Source organism: Dasypus novemcinctus, chromosome X (genome assembly GCF_030445035.2).
Source record: "Dasypus novemcinctus isolate mDasNov1 chromosome X, mDasNov1.1.hap2, whole genome shotgun sequence".
Taxonomy (NCBI): Eukaryota; Metazoa; Chordata; class Mammalia; order Cingulata; family Dasypodidae; genus Dasypus; species Dasypus novemcinctus.
The window spans coordinates 76,618,031-76,641,739 of NC_080704.1; the positions used below are offsets into that span (position 1 = coordinate 76,618,031).

The following is a 23,709-nucleotide window of genomic DNA, read 5'->3' on the forward strand; positions in this document are numbered from 1 at the left end:
TCATCTCTCAGCCACACACAGATTCCAGCTGCAGCTCCAAGTAAGCCACAGCTGCTGCCCCTAACTATCCCCATTCCAGTCCTCACAGCTGGCTCTGGGTTAAGGGTGGGAGGTTACCTCAGCCCCAGCCTCTTAGACCAGCACCGCAGGAGGGTGTTTTCTGGAAAACCAGAGGTTGCAAATCTGGGTGCCCAGAAGCACAATTTCCCTATGTTGATCTGGTAGGTCTCTGGAGAATGGGTATATGTGGTGGCCAGTGATGCCAGATGAGCCTCTTCTCTTTGGGCTTAAAGGGGTGGGGGTGGGGTAGAAAAGCCTGGATTTTTGAAACCTGAGCCAGTTAGGTGTTTAGAGGGAAGAGAATGGGCACCTGGTGAGCTATAGCTGGCCATGGGGAGGGATTCAGTAAGCCCATGCCCCTGGACTGCAAGGCTTTTCTCCTCAGGCAGAAGGAAATGCCAAACCACCAAGTTCTGTTTTGGAGGGGGACTTTGGTGGTGGTAGATGTTGCCAATGTTTCCTATCTTTTTATTCGGTTGTTAAGTATAAAGGTGACCATGTCTGTTTAGTGTTGAGCTCAGCTAAAACATCGAACCAAGTTAATGCTTCAGAATTATTATAGACTCGAAATATTTTTTAAAATACCATTTTTTTCCAATTACAAAAAAAAATGGTCTTGGAGAAATGTTGAAAAATGGAAGTAAAATAGGAAAAAGAGCCCCAGAGACACATGCAATGTTACAGTGTATTTCATTCAAATGTGTATTTCTGTGATTATTATTTAATGTGATAACATAAAGACATACAATTTCCCATTTTAACCACATTCAAGTATACAATTCAGTGGTATTAGTTATGTTCACAATGTTACCAAAACAATTTTACCAAGTTTTACAATTTTACAGCTTTATCAAACTTTCCCCATCACCCCAAAAAGAAACTATACCCATTAAGCATTAACTCCCCACCTCCCTCCTTTCCCCATCCCTAGTAATTTGTAATCTATTTTCTGTCTCTATGAATTTGCCTCTTTTGGTTTTTTTATATAAGTTAAATCATATAATATTTGTCCTTTGGGTCTGGCTTATTATACTCAACATGTCTTCAAGGTCATCCATATTATAGCACGTACCAGAACCTGGCTTCTTTTTGGGGGATGAATAATACTCCATTGTATGTAAATACCATGTCTTTTTTCATCTGTTCTTCTGTTGATGGGCACTTGGGTCACTCTCACCTTTCAGTTATTGTGAATAGTGCTAACATTGGTGTACAAATATCTGCCTAAGACCCCGCTTTCAATTCTTTTGGGTATATACTTAAAAATGAGATTGCCGGGTCCTATAGTAATTCTATGTATAACTTATGAAGGAACGGCCAAACTGTTTTCCACAGTGACTGCCCATTTTACATTTCCACCAACAAGGTACGAAGGTTCCTGTTCCTCCACATTCTCACCAAAACTTATTTTCAGTTTTTTAAAAATACTAGCCTTCCTAGTGGGTATGAAGTGGTAATTCATTGTGAGTTTGATTTGCCTTTCCCTAATGGCTAAGGATTTTGATCATCTTTTCACATGCTTACTGGCCATTTGTATCTTTTCTTTGGAGAAATGTCTATTCAAGTCCGTTGCCCACCTTTTAATTGGACTGTTTGTCTTTTTGTTGTTGAGTTACAGGAATTCTTTATATATTCTGGATATTAAATCCTTATCAGATACAGAGTTTCCAAATATTTTCTACCATTCCTTGGGAGGTCTTCTCACTTTCTTTTTATTTTTTTTAAAGATTTTTATTTACTATTTATTTGTTTCTCTCCCCTTCCCCCCTACCCCAGTTGTCTGTTCTCTGTGTCTATTTGCTGCGTCTTCTTGTCTGCTTCTCTTGTTGTAGTGGCATGGGAATCTGTGTTTCTTTTTGCTGCATCATCTTGTTGTATCAGTTCTCTGTGTGTGTGGTGCCATTCCTGGGCAGGCTGCACTTTCTTTCGCACTGGGCGCCTCTCCTTACGGGGCGCACTCCTTGCACGTGGAGCTCCCCTACGCAGGGACACCCTGCGTGGCAGGGCACTCCTTCCGTGCATCAGCACTGGACGTGGGCCAACTGCACACGGGTCAAGGAGGCCCGGGGTTTGAACCACGGACCTCCCATGTGGTAGACGGACTCCCTAACCACTGGGCCAAGTCCACTTCCCCTCTCACTTTCTTGATAATGTCTCTTGATGCAGAAAAGTTTGATGAAGTCCCACCTGTATATTTTTTCTTTTGTTGCTCGTGCTTTTGGTGTAAAGTCTTAAGAATCCAATGCCTGATGCGAAGTCTTAAGGCTAATTCCCCATGTTTTCTTGTAAGGCTTTTATAGCTTTAAAATAGCTCTTATAGTTAGGCTGTCTATCCATCTTGAGTTAATTTTGTATATGGTAAGAGGTAGGGGTCCACTTTCATTCTTTTGCATGTGGACATTCAGTTTTCCCAGCACTATTTGTTGAAGAGACTATTCTTTCCCCCATTGAGTGGACTTGGCAGCCTTGTCAAAAATCAGTTGACCAAGTATAGATTTACAGGTTTATTCCTCTTTTTTTTTTTTTTTTTTGATGTAGCTAGGCCGGAGACAGAACCTGGGGCCTTTATGTGGGAAACTGGCACTCAACGACTGAGCTACATCTGCTCCCCCAAACTGGTTTTTTGTTTTTGTTGTCTGTTTTTGGTTTTAGGAGGAATTGGGGATCAAACTGGGGGTCAAATCCGGGACCTCATATGTAGGAAGATAGGCGCTCAACTGCTTGAGCCACATCTACTTCCTGCAGGTCTATTTCTGAACTCTCAGTTTTATTCCATTGGTCTATAGATCTGTTCTTGTTCCACCACAGGGTTTGATTACAGCAGATTTCTAATAAGTTTTGAAATTGGGAAGTCCTCCAACTTTGTTAATCTTTTTTCAAGATGATTTTGTTTATTCAGGGAACTTTTATGTGAATATGATGATTGGCTTTTCCATTTCTATAAAGAAGACTACTGGAATTTTTATTGTAATTGAGTTATATCTGTAAATCGCTTTGGGTAGTATTACCATCTTAATTATAATAAGTCTTCCAGTCCATGAACACAGGACAGCCTTCCATTTATTTAGGTCTTCTTTACTTTCTTTCAGCAATGATTTGCAGTTTTCAGTGAACAAGTCCTTTACATCTTTGGTGAAACTTATTCCTAGCTAGTTTATTCTTTTAGTTGCTATTGTAAATGTTTTCTTCATTTCCTTTTTTGAGTGTTCATTACTGTTATATAGAAAAACAATTGATTTGGGGGTGTTAATCTCATACCCTGCCACTTTGCTGAATTCCTCTATTAGCTCTAGTAGTTTTCTTGTAGATTTTTCAGAGTTTTCTATATATTAGGATCATGTCATCAGCAAATATGGATAGTTTTACTTCTTCTTTTCCAATTTGTTTGACTTTTATTTCTTTTTCTCTCTTAATTGCTCTGGCCAGAACTTCCAGTACAATATTGAGTAGCAGTGATGAAAGCAGGCATCCTTCTCTTGTTTCTTTCCTCAGGGAGAAAGCTTTCAATCTTTCGCCATTGAGTAAGATGTTACCTGTGGATTTACCTGTGGATATACCCTTTATCCTGTTGAGGAAGTTCCCTTCTATTCCTATTTTTCTGAGTGTTTTTAATCATGAAAGGATGTTGGATTTTGTCAGATGTCTTTTCTGCATCAATTGAAATGACCATGTGATTTATTTCCCTTTAATTCTGTTAAGGTGATTTAATATATTGATTGATTTTCTTATGTTGAACCATCTTTGTATTCCTGGGATAAATCCTACTTGGTCATGGTGTATAAACTTTTTACTGTGCTGTTGAACTCAGTTTGCCAATATTTTGTTAAGGGCTTCTGCATCTACATTTCTTTTCTTGAGATGTCTTTATTTGGCTTTGGTACCAGAGTAATGCTAGCTAGTTTTATAGGATGAGTTAGGAAGAGCTCTCCTCTATGATTTTTTGAAAGAGTTTGAGGATTGGTGTTAATTTTTTGAATGTTTGGTAGAATTCACCAGTGAAACCATCCGGTCCTGGACTTTTCTTTTTTGGAAAGATTTTTGTTACTAATTCAATCTCTTTACTTGTTATTGGCCTGTTGCGATATTCTGTTTCTTCTTGAGTCAGTTTCATTAATGTGTATGTTTTTTAGGAACTTGTCTGTTTCATCTAGGTTATCTAATTTGTTGATGTACAGTTGTTTATGGTATTCTCTTATAATCCTTATTTCTGTAAGGCTGATAGTAACGCTTCTCCCTTTTCATTTCTGATTTTAGTTATTTGCATCCTTTTTTTCTTTGTCAGTCTAGGTAAAGGTTTGACAATTTTATTGATTTTTTTCAAAAAAACAACTGTGTTTCATGGATTCTCTGTTCTTCTGTTCTCTATTTCATTTGTCTCTAATCGTTAATCATTTCCTACCTTCTACTCACTTTGGGTTTAGTTTGCTCTTCTCTTTCTAGAGCTTCCTGTTGTAAGGTTAGCACTCTGATTTGAGATCTTTCTTCTTTTTTATTGTAAGCTTTGACAGCCATAAATTTCCCTCTGAGCACTGCCTTTGCTGTATCCCATAAGTTTTGTTGTGTTGTGTTTTTGTTTTCATTCATGTCAAGATATTTCCTGATTTCCCTTGTGACTTCTTTGACCCATTGGTTTTTTAATAGTATATTGTTGAACTTCCATACATTTGTGAATTTTTTATTTCTCCCTCTGTTATTGTTTTCTAGCTTCATTCCATTGTAGTCAAGTCCTCAATTTCCTTATTGATTTTCTGTCTAGTATTTTATCCAGTATGGACTCTGAAGTCTTTAAGTCTCCTACTATTGGCATCTATTTCTCCTGATTATATATTTTTACTAAATATGAATATATATTTACTAGAATGTATAAAACTATAAATATGTATGTATAGTTGAAATCATACAGTTTTTATCCAACTTTTTTAAACATATTGTTACTCTGTGTATTTTCCATATAATCAAATGTACATAAACATCTCTTGATGCATTTAGAATTTTCCTTTACATGATGTGGAATGGGTGTGGGAACGGTAGCCATGGTGGCTGCTGGGTGTGGGGAATGGGAGGAAGAGATGAGATGTGGAGGCGTTTTCGGGACGTGGAGTTGTCCTGGATAGTGCTTCACGGACAATTACGGGACATTGTAGATCCCCCCAGGGCCCACTGGATGGAACGTGAGAGAGTCTGGGCTATGATGTGGACCATTGACTATGGGGTGCAGTGATGCTCAGAGATGAACTTACCAGGTGCAATGGATGTGTCATGATGATGGGAGAGAGTGTTGCTGTGGGGGGAGTGGGGGGCGGGGGCGGTGGGGTTGAATGGGACCTCATATTTTTCATAATGTAATTTTTAAAAAAAATAATAAATAATTTAAAAAAAAAGAATTTTCCTTTACATGAATATAATGTAATTTATTTAACAAGTCCTTTATTGTTAGATATTTACATTACCTACAACTTTTTCCTATTGCACATAATACTGTGATGAATATCTTAGTTTATAAATCTTTGTCAGCTCTATGATTTTTTTTCTAATGAATGCTACCTCCATCATTTTTTCTTATTGCCTACTGAATTTTTTAAAAAATCTCAAGTATTTGTTCATTGTCCCAAATGTAACAATTCATGGGTTTATAAAGAAAACATTAATAATATCCTCATTCCTTCCCCTCCCAGCCCACTGACCCAAGGTCACTGATGTTAGCAATTTTGGTGTAAATCTTTCCACCCCTTTCTCTAGATTTACACAAACACTTAGGCACAAAATCACTTTTTTTCCTTTGTTTTTCATTCAGAGAGCTGCATAAACATTATTCTTATTCTGCAAGGTGAATTAACCAAACTAGACTTAATGGAATCTAACAGTATTAATCTCTTTAAGGCTCTTGATGTACATTACCAAATTTCTTTCCAGAAGGATTGCTCTAGTTTATACTCTCCCCAAAAGTGTAAGACTGCTTATTTTATCACACCTTTCCAATATTGGGTATCATGATATCTTTAAAACTTTACTAATTTGGTAGCCAAAAAATAGTATAATATTTGTTTTTAATTTGCATTTTTAGGTCAGATATTTGTTTTTCATGTTTATAGGCCATTTGTATTGCCTGTTATTTGAATTGTCTGTTCACAGTTTTGTATTTTTCTTATTGGTTTATATATACTCATGTATATGTATTAATGGTATTAACTGTTTTATGATCACATTTGTGGTAGGTTTCTCCCTTTTGTTATTTGAATCTTAGAGCTGAGAGGAAGAAATGGAAAAGAAGACAACTACCCCAGGCACTTTCCATTCTTTACCTTACTCAATTCTTACACCTGCCTTGTGAGATGCATATATATTTATCTCTGTTTTTCAGAAGAAAAGGCAGGCTCAGAGAGGTTAAGTGACTAGCTCAATGTGATCCAGCTGGTAAGAGTTGGAGCTGGATGACCTTGCGTTAGACACTTAACCTCTCTGAACAGCAGGCAATGATACTACCCAATCTGTGCTGGTGTAATTGTGCTATAGGTAAAACTTTGTGCTCATTGCTTCACAGACATCATTTACAGGAATGTAAGGGGAGGTTCTTTTTTTAATCTCCATTTTGCAGGTGAAGAAAGTGTGGGTCAGGGAAGTTAAGTAACTTGCCTCAGGTTTCATAACTGATAAGACCAGACCTGGGATTTGACCCAGGGCTGTTGGAGTTTAAAGATGTTTTGACCCTGTCTTCCGACCATACATGCTGCCTCCCTGTGGACCATCTTCTTAGATGCCAGTTGAGGGCCAGAGAGGGGAAGTACTTTGCCCACAGGCTGAGCCAGGATCTGAAGAGCATTTATGGAGTAAGCCTTAGGTCAAGAGTTATCCTGTCCCAGGTCCTAACATCTGGGGGCTTCTAGAAACAGCCTTTCCCTGGAAGACTTCAATACCAGAGACAGTTCCTTCAGCAAGGTCTCAGGGGCAGCTACACACTCCCCCTAACTGCTCCTCTCCAGCATACTCCATAAATGCTCTTCATGGTGAAACCTTTCATTGCCCCAGCCACATGGGGAGTTAGTCAGAGTCCAGTTCAGATTCTGGGGGAGGGAAGATGCTGAGAGGGAGATGGAAGGACTCCAAAGCCTTGATTCACCTCATCCCTGAAGACACAGCTGCCAGTCACCTTTTACCAGATCCTTGTTTTTCCCAGGCTCTCATCTGTCTAGGAAGGCACAGAATCTGAGGAAGAGGTAAGGCAGGGATAAGGACCTGGTTTCATGGTGATCTCTGCAGAAGACTAGAGATAGCAGCCTGGGCCTGGACCTGGGCCCAGCTGTGTGTGGCAAACAAGTGTGCCTGGGAGAAGGGGAGTAGGGTTTTATGCCTTACACGTGTGTGAGCAGCTCAAGGGAAACTGTCGTTTTCACTGTCACACTGGTACCATTCTTGAAGTAGCCTGCACAGCTATGGCACAAAAGCCCCCAAAGCTTCCCTCCCCTCATCTTACTTCCTCCCTCTGGCTATGGGTCCCCACATTCATTCTTTTGGCCTGTTAAGTTTACCTGATCCCAGCCCATGGCCCATTCAGTGGTGATGGAACAGATGAGCTGGATGGAGGTGGGAGGGGACAGTGGCAGTGCAGGGCCTTGGGCTCTGGGGCTCAGTATTAGTGTGAGACTGGCAAGGCTGGTCAGGTCAAGTCTCAGGGATTTGGTTTTGTTGTCTTTGAGGTCTGCAGATCAGTTGATGTTTTTATTTCCTTTTCATTTTAGCAAAGTAATAGATGTTTTTAATTTTAAAACACATGTACAAGAAGCTATATAAGGATATATGTATGCCTATATGTATATGTACATATATATCCAGCCAATAAGCTAATATATCCTTGCATATCTAATTTATATCTATCTATCCATTACTAGCTAGTTATAACTAAAGCAGCAATCCTCTGCCCCATCCCTGAGCCTTACTCTTCAAAGTTAAACATCTCCAACTCTCGTAGCTATTTCTTCTCTTAGCTGTTTCTTCCTCCATATTCCTAAATGGAGGAAAACAAAATTTTTGGTTTTAAATATCTAGGTTTTTTATTTTACTAGAGGAAGATTTAGCTCTCTTACTACCAGCCATACCATACATGTACACACTCTTCCCCTCCCTTCCAACATCCAATATTGACATATCAAAAGTTCTGCTTTTAACAGTATTCTATGTGTACATTATTAGGATTTTAAATATTGCTCACAGCTGAGTCATGTAGATTACTGTGATTACATTTCCTTGCCTGGACAACTTACTTTCCTTGGAGTTAATAATTGCCTCTTTTTTCCTGTTTGCATGACTTTCTATATACATTTCACTACTGCATTCCCAATTTCTCTATTAAAGCTGGAAAATTCCACGCAAGCACATTACATAACCCATCACTTCCACTTTTTTTTGAAGCACTTCACCTTGTTCCAGTCTGGGCTATTTGCTGGGGGCTTGGTTTTCAAGGACTTAGCAAGTACTTTTATACTCAGCTCCGTTTAAGATCTTGAGGGCAATGCACAGATAAGTAATTCTGTCCTTAGGGGGCCTTATGGATGTTGAAATTATACAGATTTCTCACCAAAGCACATGGGCTTGGTGTTGGGAATTTTATCTAGGCTGTGTCTTTAATCCCACACTCAGGTCAGGCCTCCCTCTCCATCTCCAGTGAGTTACCAGCAGAATCCAAATACAGTCCCCAGAGAGCAGATGTGATCTTGGGCTGCAGTAACAGAAACAGAGTTTCTAGGACAGGAAGGCTGATACCTCCTCTTGACTCTGTGTTGATAAACCCAATATGGAAATTGTGTTCTGTTCCAAGGGACACAGAAAAGAGCAGAATTCATCTGAATGTGAATAACCAAGATGGAAGAGAGGACTGGAAACCACATCCAATGAGAAATAGTTGAAAGAACTGGAGACACTTGGCTTCTTCAAGAGTAGTCTACATATAGCTATCTCCATTTTTCTTCCCTCACATTCCCTTTTCAATTTACTACAGTCTGATTTTTGCCCCCACTGCTCCAAGGAAACTGCTATCACCATGATGAGACTGCCTCCTAACTGCCGAAACCAGTGTGGTCCTATTTAAGTCCTTATCTATTGACCATGCTGTCCATTGAAAATCCCTTAATTTCTAGGATACCACTCTCTTCTATTTCTTGTCCAATTTCTTAACCTATACCTCCTCCATCTTCATCAGGTTCCTTTCTTCCACCCACCCCTTTAATGTTAGAGTTTTCCAGGGATCCACTGTTTTCTCTCTTTACCCACTTCCCCTAGGCAATCTCATCACTTTCTTGGTTTCTACAACAACTGTATCAGGGTGGGCTAAGTTATGCTGTGGTAACAAACAACCCTCAAGTCTCAGGGTTTTAACACAACAAAAGGTTATGTCTTGCTCACAAGACATGTCCAAAAGGTCCTCCAGGGGTGCTCTGCTCATTATAGTCACCAGGGACCCAAGGTATTCGAGGATCCATCTCACGACTGACTATCAGTAGCAGAGAGAAGATAGCATGGCAAATCATACACCAGCTCTTAAAGCTTCTCCCCAGAAGTGATTCGTGTAACTTAAAAGCACCTTTCACTGGCTGAAATAAGCCACGTGACCATGCCTAACTTCAAAGGGTGTGGGAAAGTGTAGTCCTGCTATGTTACTAGTGACTAACACCCCCCTTAAACCTTGATGATTCCCAAACTTTTATCTCCGGCCTAGACCTTTCTTCTGAGCTTAGACCATTATATCCAACTACTTTCCACTTAGCTGACCACATAGACTTCAAAAGTCAGCATAACCAAAAGCTGAATTCATCTTGCTCCTCCTCAGATCTACTCTTCCTCTTGTTTTCCCTGACTTAACGGATGAAACTACTGTTCATCCAACTACCCAAGCCAGAAATCTGGGGACCAGTGAGACCTGTCTCTCTCCCTCTTTGCCCACATCCATAAGGAATCCTGTTGATTCAACCTCCTTAAAATCTGTTCTCACATCCATACACATGCCCCCCACCACCACCATTTCTTAACTACTGCCTTAGGTGAAGTTCTCATTATCTCTCACTCAGATTGTTGTGATAGTATTCTCATTGATCTCCCAGCTTCTGATCTTATTGCTTAAGTCTCCATCATCTACACTTTCAGACATAAGTCTGAAGAGTTAGTCACAGGTGCAACAAGTAATCTTTAAATAAGCAATTATTTAGAGTACTTTAAAGGCTTCCCATGATTATAGGATGCAGCCTTGCCCCTCCCCAGCATCCACAGTGTGTTGTTATATGGCCATGGCCTCCCTCTGCAGCTTCATCTCCCGTAATGCTCACCTTTGCACCTTCTACCTATGCCTGACTACTCCAGTGCCTGAGTTTGGTACTATTTCAGCCTTCACATGTGTTGATTCCTTTGCTTGAAGTGCATTTGTTTCCTCCCTCTTCCATCAGTCAATATCTACTCATTTTTTCAAACCCCATCTCAAGCCTCTCCTATTCAGAGATTTTTCCAGTCCCTCAGCCCTCAGAGCACAGTTGATCACTCCTTCCTTTATGCCACCACTGTACCAAGTAATACTATTTATCAGGGACTTATGATTATTGACTGACATTTTTGTCTTTGAAGACAAGAATATTGTCTCTGTTATCTAATTCCCAGCACAGTGCCAGGCACTCTGAAGATGCTCTGAAAGTGTTTGTTTTACGAACAAATGAATGGGAAGACCAGATTCAGGGAAGTCTACAAAAACCTGCAAGGCAGGCATAGGGAACAGGAAAGCAGACTGTTCTGTGCGGCCCCAGAAGACTGATTAGAGCCATGAGTGAAGCCACGGGGCAGCCTTATCTCAGTTCAAAAGAAAGAACTTCTTTTTCTTTTTTTAAGATTTATTTATTTTATTTCTCTCCCCTTCCCCCCTCCCCTGCCCCAGTTGTCTGTTCTCTGTGTCTATCGTCTGCATGTTCTTCTTTGTCTACTTCTGTTGTTATCAGTGGCATGGGAATCTGTGTTTCTTTTTGTTGCGTCATCTTGTTGTGTCAGCTCTCTGTGTGGGCGGTGCCATTCTTGGGCAGGCTGCACTTTCTGTCACGCTGGGCGGCTCTCCTTATGGGGTGCACTCCTTGCGCATGGGGCTCCCCTACGTGGGGACACCCCTGCATGGCAGGGCACTCCTTATGCACATCAGCACTGCGCATGGGCCAGCTCCACATGGGTCAAGGAGGCCTGGGGTTTGAACCGCGGACCTCCCATGTGGTTGATGGACGCCCTAACCACTGGGCCAAGTCCGCTTCCCAAAAGAACTTCTTTAACTGTTAAAGTTGTCAGAAGCTAGGGGCTGCTGTAGAACAGTGAGCTCCCTGTAACAAGAGGTGTGCAATCAGAAGCTGGATAACCCTTGACAGTGATTTTGGAGTGGAAATTCTAAAAGCTGATAGGGAGATGGAGAGATAACTTTCAATGTCCCTTCCACTCTGGAAGAGCAGTCAGGAACCTGCCTCTTCTGCTCACCCAACTGACACAGACCACCTAAGTCTCTTCATAGCTGCCCCTGCTTTAGAGACACTGCTTCTCTGTTGACCAGAACACCCCTAGCCAGGCCAGGCCTACCCAGCCACTGGCCTTTGAACAGATGGCCTAAGAGGCTTGGAGATAAGAGGGCCCTGTTGGTCCTAGGTTCTTATCCACCCCACCAGCCCAGATCAGACCCCTTTGCTTCATGACTGCTCATTCTGAGAAGCTGTGCAGCCATTGCTTATTTTTACAGCCACTTAAGTAAAGCCCTATCATCCACCTGGATTTGTACTGTAAGGCCTCTAATCCCAGTCTGGTTCTGTACACCCAATGAACTACTGCTGCCTCTAACTCTGGGGTCATGCCAATGATCTCCTCCTGGGGTGCAGAGACTGACTTTGACCTTACCCTGTTCTGATCCACCTCTTTGAAAGCCCAGAATCAGAAATCAGAGCCTTTGGCTTTTTTCAGACCCTTTCCAAGGATGATGATGGATGCAGTGCAAAGAGGCTTCAGATTAGGGGTCAGAGGACTTCCCTTCTAGCCCTGGCTTTGTAGTTGATTAATTGTGCACCTCTGACTTGGCTACACCAATCCCCTTTCTGAGCTTCAGTTTTCCCACCTGTAAAATCTGGGTTTCATCCCCAAGCCCAGCCCAGATTGCTGCTTTGCCTCCACAGGCTCTGCAGCTGTGGCTTCTGGACAAGCAGCCATGAAGAAAAGATCTGTGGGGAGGATTTGGATGGGGAAATAGGAGAAGGAAGCAAATTAGAAACTGCCAACTTCCTGGCTGGCAGAACTAAAACTCTGCTCTCTGGAGGGTTTTCTAGCCCAGAGACTAAGGGGCCCAGGACAGCCTCTTCTTTCTAAACCCTCTGACCCTGACCCCCGGCTTTGCTGTTTGTGTATTTACATCCATGTGCATGCGGCACCCTGGAGGCCACAAGAAGTCAGGCACTGCTTTCCAGAGGAGTAGGGATGAGAATGCACTGGCCAGGGCTGCAAGCCTGGGAAGTCAGAGGGTAAGGCTCTCCAGGTCCTCCCACTCCTCCCCAAACTAGCAGATGCAGAGCACAGGAGGGAGGGAGGGGAAATTCCCCTTACTTGCCCCTCCCATTTCAGGATTGGCTCAGCAGCCCAGCTAGGAGGAGGGATGGGCTTCCTTTTTGGGTTAATTGGTGTTCCCTCTAGTTACTCCTTGCTTCCTTCCCTTCCCAGTTCCCATAGCAACTGGGCTGTAGCAGCCAGAACTTGACTGAGCCCAGCAGTGGCCAGACAGAGGTGGGAAAGGGGGTTCTGTAGGGAAAGGAGGTCAGTGCCAGGTTGAGGCTTCCCACCCTGCCCATTCCCCACTGCTACCTCAACAGTCCAGGATGGTTAAGCTCAGAGGACAGGGCACCACTCAAGAAGCCCATTCTGCCAGGGCTGGAAATTGAAGAGCCCGAGACCCTGGAGCAAACCTGATTCTCATCAGCTTTCCTGTCCTACCCCCGCCCCTCCCCCCTGAGTTTAGAAATCTCAGGAGGTGGTTAAGATTGTTCAGTTAGGAAGAGCCCCAGAGTTGAAGTCAGGAGACCAGGTTTCAAGTTCCTTGCTCTGCCATTATTTCATGTGAGTGGAGACAAGTCCTTCCCTGCTTTGTTGTCCTCAATGTCCCCATCTGTAACTGATGGTTCTCAACCCTGAGCTGCCTTTTGAAAGGATGTGTGGGCGTCACCCAACCAGGGATTCTAGTTGGTCCGGGGTTTGATGTGGCTGGGCAGGGGTAATGTTTAAAAAGCTCTCTGAGCTAAGTGATTCAAATATGCAACCAGAGTTGAGAAACTGGATGGCAGAAGATCTCCAATTGTCTCCCTTCTCTGACTCTTGTCTGGTTCTGAGACACTGCTTCCTTTTCCCTGCATGCCCCACCTCCAGCAAGCCCCACAGCTCTCCTCAACCCTGCTTGCCCGGCTCTACCCTCATGCCTGTAGATGAGTGCCCAGGCTCCCCACAACTGCCCAGACAGCCCAACCCTCTCTGGCTCAGTCCTAACATGAATGAGGCAGGGCCAAGCTACTTAGGCTCATCTAGGGGACAGAGCTGCAGATGCCTAAGGCAGGCTTGTCACATCAGATGGTAGCACTGAGTTCTAGGCCTTTTACCTGCAAAGGTAGAAGACCTCAACTCTGAAACAGGTGGATCAGCAGTGGCTTCAGCTGGCCTGCTGTTGGGCCAAGGAATCAGATTACCTCCCGGGCCCACCTCACTCTCCTTTCTCCATTCCCCTCATTAACGCCTTCCCTGTTCCTGCCTCACCACCCACAGGCCTGGTGTCCTCCCCAGGCAATCTGCTCACCCACTTGTTGCCATGGTGATTCTGGCTGGGGGTGTGGGGACTGAGGGGGGGGTCATCTAATTGAGGAGAAAGGCTTCACTCCCACTGTCAGGCCACCCCTCTCTCTTCCCCCATCACCTTTGCCTATCTCCCCCACCTCCATTTATCGATGAGCTGAAGTGCCCCAGCCACCTGTTATTAGGCTAATTGCAATTTCCTGGGTCGGGGACAGGACCTCCACCCGGGCCTTTGCACCTAAGAGAAGGAACCTGGAACTGGAAGGGCCCGGGGAGAATCCCATAGAGGCCTCTGATCCCTGCTTGTATAAGGGGGGGGGTGCAGTTTCACACAACTTGGGGTGAGGGTTGAGGCTCTGGGTGCAGGCTGCAGAATTTGGGTCAGTGGCTGTGGCCCAAGTCTAATCTTGGCACTCTGAGGTACTGCGGCCCCTAAGCTCTTGTGATTTTTACTTTCTCTCCCGCCTTTTATTATTATTTTTTTCTCTTATCCGCCTTCTGCTCTCATAACCCTCTTTTTGACCCTGCACATCTTTCTCACATTCCCTTATTCCCTCTTATTCTAACCCCTGCTCACTCTTACTTAATCTTCTTCTCCCCCCTCCTAATAGCCCCTTCTTACCTCCCACATTACCCCCCTTGTATGACCCCACCCTCTCTTATCCTCTACTCGTTTTGTCCTTTAACTTTTCTTACCCCTACTCTGCTCTCTTCTTACCTATTTACCTCCCTTCCACCCTCTATTTCTCTGAATCCCTTGCTTTCTCCCCATGCCTGTTTTTTCTTAGGCCCTGTGACCCACAATTCTTGCCCCCTTTACCCATTTTCTCTTTTGCCCCCTCGCATTGCTGCCACTCCTATCTTCTCACTGTTCACTCCAACCCCTTAACCCTCTCTCTTACCAATCCCTCTCTTACTGCCCCTTCTTACCCACCCCCAGCATTCACTTCCCCTGCCTCTTACCTTTACTTGTTCTTTTTTTTTCATCCCTTGTTGCTCTTCTTTTTATTTTTTATAATAGATCACAAAGAACATTACATTAAAAAAACATTAAAAAAACATAAAAAACATAAGAGGTTCCCATATACCCTGCTCCCCATACCCACCCCATCATTTTTGTAAATTGTATTTTTTTGAAGATATATACATCACAAAAAAAATGTTTCATTAAAAAATATGAGGTTCCTGTATACCCCCACCCCACTCCTCCCACACCAACAACCTCCTCCATCATTGTGGCATATTCATCACACTTGGTGAACACATTCTGGAGCACTACTGCACCATATAGATAGTAGTTTACCCTGTAGTTCACACTCTCCCCCAGTACATTCAGTAGGTTAAGGCAGGATATATAAAGTCCAGCATCTGACCCTGCAATATCATTTATACTACCCCCCTTTCAGTAACTTTCTCATTCTTTTGCACATATCTTTTATCCCAATAATTCCTCTTCTAGGCATTTATATAACGTTTAACACAAGTCTGCAAGACGTCTACAGAGATGTTCATGGAAGCCTTGTTTATAAGAGTAAGAACTTGGAAATAAATGTCCATCAACAGGAGATTGGTACCCTTTGTACGCCACTCATACAAAACCGTTCTCTGTTCTCTTAGCACATTTATGCATTTGCCTAAGCTGTTGCCCTCACCTGGAATGCTCTTTTGCCTCATTTCTATCCAGCCCACCAAAAATCCTACTTGGAGTCCAAGATCACCTATCATGCTTTCAGCAAAGTCTTTTCCAGCTTCTCTATTCAATCTCCTTCAACAAATAGTCCTCAGTTTGGGATGTGGATGTGGTTCAGGTGACTAAGCTCTTGCCTACCACATGGGAGGTCTGGGTTTGGTTCCCGGTGCCTCCTTGATGGACTGAAGTGGTGGGCTGATGCAACAAGATGACACAGTGAGATGATGCAACCAGGAAACACAGTGAGGAAATACAATGAGAGACACAATGAAGCAGGGTATGAAGGTGGCTCATGCAATTCGGCTCCTCCCACATGGGAGAGAGATCCCAGGTTCAGTTTCCAATGCTTCCTAAAAAAAGAAGACTAGCACACAACAAACAGACATAGCACATGCAAACAACAAGAGGGTGGGGAGAAATAAATAAATCTTTAAAAGAAAATAGTCATCAGTTTCACCTCTCCTATAATATATATCATATTATGCCATAGATTCAAGTTAGTTATATCTTTCCATGAAACTGGAATTTCCATGAGAGTAGGAACAGTTCCTCATTTACTTGTCCTGCTTCTTCAATCAACAGGTATTTTTCAGGTATATTTTGCTGAGTGGGATTGATAGAGAAGAAAACGACAATATTTGTGATTAAGGAACAAGTAAAGCAAAGGAGGGGGGAGAATAATGGGGAAGGAGGGCACTCCTAAAAGTAGGGTTGTCAGAGAGACCCTCACTGAGGTGTTGACATTTAATCTGAGACTGGAAGGATGATAAGGACTTGCCATGCCAAAAGTCAGAGGGAAGAGCCATTCCAGGCCAAGAAAAACAGCATCTGCCAAGGGCCCAAGATGGGAAGAAGTAGGGCATGTTCAAGGAAAAGAAAGAAAACCTCTGTGTGTAGAGCCTAATGAGCTTGAGGGGGAGAGGTCAAAAATGAGGTTGGAAAGACATTAGCCAAGATTTGCAGGGGCTTGAAGGCTATTGTCAGAAGTTTGAATTGTATTCTAAATGCACTGAAGGGTTTGAAGCAACAGAATCTGAATGCATTTGGAGATTGCTCCTCCTTCTGTGCGGACAGTGGATTGGAAAGAGCATGAGTGGAGGTGGGGAGGCCAGAGAGGAGACTCTTTGTTGCCCAGGTAAGAGATGATGGTGGCCTGCACAAAGGTGTGGATGTGAAGATGGAGGGAAATATAAAAGGATTCAAGATGCATTTTGTAACTAGAACTGACAGGCCTTGCTGATGGTGAGCTGGATGTAGGGATGCAGGGAAAGAGAGGAACAAAGTTTGACACCTAGGTTTCTAGCTTAAATGTCTGGGTGGATGGTGGTGGCACTTACTGAAATTGGTCAAGACTTGGGGTAGCGTTAGATTTGGGGTAAAAAATCAGGAACTCCATTTTGACATGTTGAGCATGTTAAACTTGAGGTGCCTGAGAGATACCAAAGTCCCAAGCTATGCTTTGCTCCTTGATTTGACAGTTGCCACCCCACCCCTACCACCCACACTTTTGGAAAGGTCAGTGTGGGCTTGCATTATCAAAGTCCCTGTTCACAGTGGAATTATTTTTATTTTAGTATAATGTTTAAAGTGAGTGTATGAAACTGTGACGGTGTATCTGAGACCATGTGGCTCAGCATGTGGTAGTAGAAGGGCCTCCTGCAGCAGAAGAACCTGGGCCCTTGTTCAGAATGCATATCCCTGGGCCCACCTAACTCCTGTAGAAGTCAAGTTGAAGGGGGGGGCACCTGCATATGTCAACAAGTGTCCCAGGGGATTCTGAGGCACCCTGAAGTCTGAGAGCCATTGCTGCGAGGAACAACTGTGGGCCTAGGCAATGCCCCTGAAGATACAAGTGCTGGATGTAGGCAAGGCTCTGACCCCAGACAGGAGATTCCCCGGGGCCTCCTGTGAAAAGGCAGATGCTGACTCTGCAGGTGTGAAGTGAAACCCGAGGTTCTGCCTTTTGAACAAGCTTCTAGGTGAGGCTGATCCTGCTGGTCCAGGACACACATTAAGTACCAAGGGGCTAGATCAGTGGTTCTCCACGGAGGGAGCAGTTTTGTCCCCCAGGAGACATTTGGCAATGTTGGGAGAAATTTGTTAAGTTGTCCCCTGGAATGGGAGGGGTGCTACCAGCATCTAGTGGGTAGACACCAGGGTTGCGACTCGACATCCTACAGCCTTCACAACACAGAATTGTCCTGCCTCAAATGAGAGTAGTGCTGCTGCAGCAAAACCCTGGGCTTGATTATAACCAAAGGCGATGGAGCAGAGAACCTTTCTCATCCGGGACCCAGTGCATGGTAGGTGAGGGCTAGATGAGGGCCAGGAAGTATACACAGGAACTGCAAAGGAAAGTTTCCAAAGGAAATGTAGTATGTCCGTGGAGTTGGCCCACACCAGGGCGAAAGCCAACAGGATTAACAGCACATGGATTAAATAGAGCTAAAAGGCACATGTGGTGCCTGGTAAGGCAGATTCCTATGTTTATTATAAAAAATAACAACCCCTCACATTTGTATTGTACTTCAGAGTTGATGAAACATTTTCCTATGTATCATATTATTTCATCCCCAGAATACCCAAATGAGGTAGAGCAAGGATTATTCTCTCCATCTCTGTCCTGTACTTGAAAACATAGCACCAACAGCCAGAGTAACATTTGTTTGAATTTTATGAAACTGAAATTTGCCTCATTATAGGTAACCATAGAACAAGTTAGGAAATCTCTTTGGGCCAAATGTAATATGATAGTGTTGGATGGAGCAATTGGCAAGGCCCTTTCCAGCTCTGACCTACAAGTATTTTTGTGATTTTTGCCAACCAACAAATTCCAAGTCTTAGGTAACTGTAGATTGGGGGACCCAAGAGCCCTGGCTAGAAGATAGGAGATGGGTAGGATATAGGGGCCTTGACCCATACCCACCTTCATCTCCACCACTTGGATCCTGGGGTTGGGTTGGTGAGGTCCCCACTGATAGACGCAAGTGCACCCCTTCTCTTCTGTCTCCTTTGAGGTGGGAAGGGGCTGGCAGGTGGGCTGATGCTCTTTCCTCTCCCCACAGGCTGTCTACAAGGCCTGGCTGTGTTCGGAATACTTCAGCGTGACCCAGCAGGAATGCCAGCGCTGGGTGCCCTGCAAGCAATACTGCCTGGAGGTGCAGACCCGGTGTCCCTTTATACTCCCCGACAATGAGGAAATGGTGTACGGAGGGCTCCCTGGCTTTATCTGTACAGGTAAAGGCTGAGTGCTGGAGAAAATGGAGGAGGCTGGGGTCCGGGGGCAGGCACCAAGTCTAAGGGAGTGGGAGCAGGGAGGACAATGGGGGAGTAGGTTAGAAACAGGTTAAGTGCCTGGAGGAATGGGTAGGGAAGTCCCCAGGTTAGGATAGGGCCAAGTAGAATAGGGGCAAAGACCAAAGTGACCATCTTGACCCAGAACCTTTCCAGCCAGTAGTCATCATGGGGAAACTGACTAGAGTTCCATGGACAGAAATGTCCAGAAAGAGAAGGCACCGAGGGGCAGGGGATAAAGAGCCTTGGGCAAGGCTATCCGAGAAGTCTTAGCTTTGATAATCTCTCCACGGTAAAGCATAGCCCACAGTCCCCTGAGTACCCCACTGCACCTTCCTTATCCATTGGCAGGGTTGTTGGATACGTCTCCAAAGCGACCGGAAACCAAGTGCTGTGACGTGCAGTGGGTCTCCTGTGAGTCGGAGAAGAAGAAGTTCAAGGAGTCTGAGGCCCCCAAAACCCACCACCAGCAGTTCCACCACTCCTTTTTCCACCACTACCACCAACAATACCACCACTACCACCCCCGCCACGACCCCCCAGGCCGCATCAGCCACAAGCCCTCCCTTCTGCCGGTCTCTGGGGGCTCCTGCCTCAGCCCCAGCAGGATCCGGCTCTGTGTCCTTGTTCTCATGCTCCTCCATACCGTGGTGTCCTTCTCCAGCAACCAGGGTGGTGGAGGAATGGGGCTGGATGCACTGCCTGCCCTCGACGAGGGCCTTACACGGGAAGAGTGACAGCAGGGAGGGAGTGAAAACCTCCACCACACACTGACATAGGCTCCAGCCCCCCTCAGATGGGGGGAGGGGGCTCCTCCCATGGGAGGTATAAGGCCGGGGGGGGTGGGGGGACATGGGGGAACCACACCCCCTCCAACCTACCCCCACCCCAAAAGCAGCTCCAACAGAATGGCCAGAGGGCCCCAGGAAGCTGCAAAACTCATCTGGGAGAAAAAGGCGGAAGCAGCGGGCGCCCTCTGCCCAGGCCCCCATCTATGGGGCTTAGCAAAAAAGAAAAAAGGTGGGGGGAGTAGGGCTGGAAATGTCCACCCCTGCTGAGAGCCCTGACCCTAGGGAAGGAAGCTGCTCACCTGGTCTTGGCCCTGCTGGGCATGTTGGAAGGGGGACACAGAGGGGAGATGCTCTTTCTCCCCCTCCCCATCCCTTTTGTCGCCACGATCCTTAATTCCCTCATGCCCATATCCCTACAGGTGATGGCAGGCAGTGAAACGCCAGTCCTCCCACTTCAGCACACCTTGCCTCATGTGGGGCCATTGCAGGTGTAGGGCCAGGCTGGGAGAGGAGGTACACACAGTCAGAACTAGGTCAGGGCCCCAGTTAAGCTGTGCCCCACCCCTTAGGCAATGAGGGGTAGATATGGGATGCCAAATGAGGGGCAAGAGAGAGTGGAGATGGGGAAGAGTGAGAGCAGAGGAGAGAAGCTTAGAGAAGGTATGTGGCTGAATAGGCTACTGCCACCTAACTTTGGGGTGGTAGGGATCAGCATTGAGGCAGACTCAAAGACAGCACCCCAAGTCAGAGAAGGTGGCTTTAGGAGTCCTCTGTGGAAAGGGTGCAGGGACTGGGTTGTTGCACCTCAAAACAGAAAGCAGAGAGCCCATGGTCAGACTGCCACTGTCCAAAGGGCCTTTATCTTAGAAGGTGCACATACTCCCAAGCGACACTCCTTCCTTGGAGATCTTGGCCTTGGGGCCAAAGATATTTGCATTTCTGATCTCCACGGGGAGGAGGGACTTGAGCCCAAGTGGGTCAGGCCTGGCCTGGGTCCCCATACTCACCCCATCTTATCATCGCCCAGGCCTCCATGAAGGAGAACCTGGGGGCATTGCCCCAGAGCTCTCTGGAGATGAGCCTCCCCCAACCCCACCCTGTCCCCATCCCACCAAAGAGTATTCCTGTCTCCCCATCCCTGACGCCATGAGTTACCATCCCAAGTGTGGGACAACCGAACTCCTCCTAACCCTGTATCAGGTCTCCTGCTCCAGCCACCCTTGCCCCTTGCTGGAAAAAGGCCAGAGACTGGTAAGAGGACCCTTTGGAAAAAGATCCTGTGCTGTTAACCCTTGGTTGAGAGACTTGACCTGTTTAGTCAGGCTAGAGGGCTGGAGGAGAGAAGAAGCACCAAGAACCTTTGAGGGGCCATCTGCCTTGCTCTGGTCTGCTGAGAAGGGGGGGGGGGGCACGGTCCCTGAGATGTCTAAAAGCCAATAGGAGCAGTCAAGAAAGAGAGTCAGAACTGTGCTCGTGGGACAGGCCAGAAAGTTTTTTACCCCCAGAAGGGTCTGCATCATTCTAGGACCAGGGGCAGGCCTGGAGCTGCATTTGAGTGAAACCAAGAAGGAGAAGGGGAGGGGAGAGCTGGCACTGGTTGACTTAGGGATGAATAGGAAACCTCCCTGGAAAAGTGGCATCAGCTGGGTCCCAAATAAACTTAGACTGGGGAGTCCTTCCCTGCCAGGTGTCTCATTTCTCATAGAGTGCCCCCTCCCACCCCTGTACCCTGTCCCCACACACCCCTTTTCAGCCCTCAGCACTTGGGGCCTAGCCACATACCCCCATCCCTAGAGTGCTCTTTTCAGCTGGGGAGGGGAAGAGGTGCTGGCTTCTCTCCAGAGATGCTTATGTATACATGAAGGGGCAGGTGCTTGGGTTCCAGAGAGACCCTAGGTACTGCCTTCTAACTCCTGCCTCCTCAGGAGGGGAAAAGGGACTGGGAAGTAAAGGGGGACCTGGCCAACCCCAGGAAATGGACCCTTGGAGACTCCCATCTTCTTTTCCTTCTCACCAAGTGCCCAGGAGACCCCTGGCTCAGACCAGCCCAGGGCCTTGCCCGCGGGCAGGGGAAAGGGGCACCACATGCCACCTCTAAGTCATTTGACTGGTCCTATCCACCCTGCCACCCAGATCTTCCACTTTCCCTTCGGCTGCCCTTCCCCCTCCACCACAGGCAGCAGAGCTGGGCAGCTTTCTTATGCCATTTTCTACACTGTGCTTCATGAGTAGGACTTTCTTGCACTAGTTCCTATGACTGAGTCTCCAAGTTGGTTTCCTAGTAGCCCTTCACCCCTCCCTCCCTCCCTCCCTCCCTCCTCTGGCTATGATTCAGTTGTCTCTGCCCTTCCTCTTATCTCCGCCTCTGTGTTTCCGTGAGTCTCTGTATGTGTATTGCTTTCTGTTTTGTTGCATTGTGGGGTAGAGGCCTCTCTGCTCTTGTTTAACCCCATAAAGAAATAAATGGTAAGATTTGATGATAACCCTCCTTTCACGACTTTGTTCTATGGTGGAGTTGAGCTTACCGCCTCAGGAAACAGTCTATGGCTCGGGGAGGGGGTGGGACCAGAGGATGCTGACCCTGTACCCTGCCCACTGTTGGCTCAAATCTCAGAAAAAAAACAAAACAAAACAGTCAGCTCTGTCGTCAGCCATCTCGAGAAGGGACGCGCCCCCCCCCCCCCCCCCCCCCCCCCCCCCCCCGCCAACTCAACTCCCTGCAGGGATCAGGCAGATAACTGTAAATGAGGGCAGTGGGCCCGACTGGGGAATGGGGCAGGTTCAAAAGTTATAAGCCATGAGAACTGTGGGGTACCTGCCCTGTCAATAAGGGGCAGCTCAAGCCCAGGGTTGTCCTGAAAGAGTATGGGCCCAGTGCTGCCAGATCTTCTGATTCTTCAAGGAAAGTCAGGACTCAGGATTTTTACATGTAGCCCCCTAACTCCTAAAATTTGGCTCAAATCTTTTTTTTTTTTTTTAAATAACAATCCTTTGTGTGGGCAAAACATGGCAGCAGGTCGCAGGCAGCCTGGGAATAACAAGCTTTCCACCTTTTGTTGCAGCCTTGGATTCTAGTCTACCAGCCTTATCTTCTACACCACTTCCCCAGTTCCATCTTCCCGAGCCCTCCCACAGGAGTGAAGGGGACTCAGGAAGAACTGCTGGAAGGGCTGCAGAAAGAGCCCTCTGCTGCCACTTTTGCACATAAATGGGGAAAGAGAGAGTATGAGTTAAGAGGGGATCTGGTGTGCTGACTGAGCTACTAAATTACTTTGCCAATAAAACATTAGCCCTCCATCTCCCCCAGTAGAAGCATGGCATGGAAGTTAGGGGTATGGACTCTGGAGCCTGACTCTAGGAGTTCAAAGTCTAGCATCACCATTCTTACACCACCTCTGACACGTTCCTTCACTTTGAGCCTCAGTGCCCTCATCTGTCAAAAGAGTCCTTGCGAGAATTAGATGATGTAGGTGAATGCACAACATCTGGCACAAAAGAACCATTCAAATGATGATGATGATGATGATTATCATTAGTCACTCAGTCTCCACTTTCATTCACCCCCACCTAAAATGGCCACCAAGTTCTCTGTCAATTCTACCTCTGTAATATGTATCAAATTCTTTCTCTCCTATCCCCACTCCCACTAAGCTGCCTCAGACCCTCAGCAGCTCTTGCCTACTAACTAATCTCCTGTTCCAGTTACTCTGACCTCACTCCAGCCTCCACCTAGTACAGTACCAGGTTCTTGTGAGGCACTCAATACATACATACATACATATATATATTTAAAGAGATACTGCTGTGATGATTGAGTTTCCTAAAGTACACATATTTTCTTCCTAAAGCAAACCTATTGACACCCCTGCTCGGGAACATCAGCTGCATCCGTTACCTGTAAAGCGTAAACTTCTCAGTAAGACATTCAAGGCTCTGCGTTCTGATCTCCCACCAGAGGCTCTCATGTTCCAGCCACCTTTCATTACTGATGGTACACCGAATGGGCGCTGCAGTTTTTTCACCTCCCCACCTTTGCTCACATGGATTCTT

At 45.6% G+C, this 23,709-nt stretch overlaps 1 protein-coding gene across 1 annotated transcript in view; it reads left to right on the plus strand.

Annotated features, from left to right (window-relative positions):
* The window catches only part of NALF2 (NALCN channel auxiliary factor 2), a 29,632-nt gene extending 7,490 nt beyond the window's left edge, over positions 1–22,142 (plus strand). Inside the window, exons 2-3 of the mRNA XM_004474013.5 lie at positions 18,640–18,811; positions 19,220–22,142. Coding sequence (XP_004474070.2) covers positions 18,640–18,811; positions 19,220–19,605 — 558 coding nt within the window. The 3' untranslated portion in view covers positions 19,606–22,142. The remainder of the gene's footprint in view (positions 1–18,639; positions 18,812–19,219) is intronic.
* Positions 22,143–23,709: the final 1,567 nt, after the last annotated feature.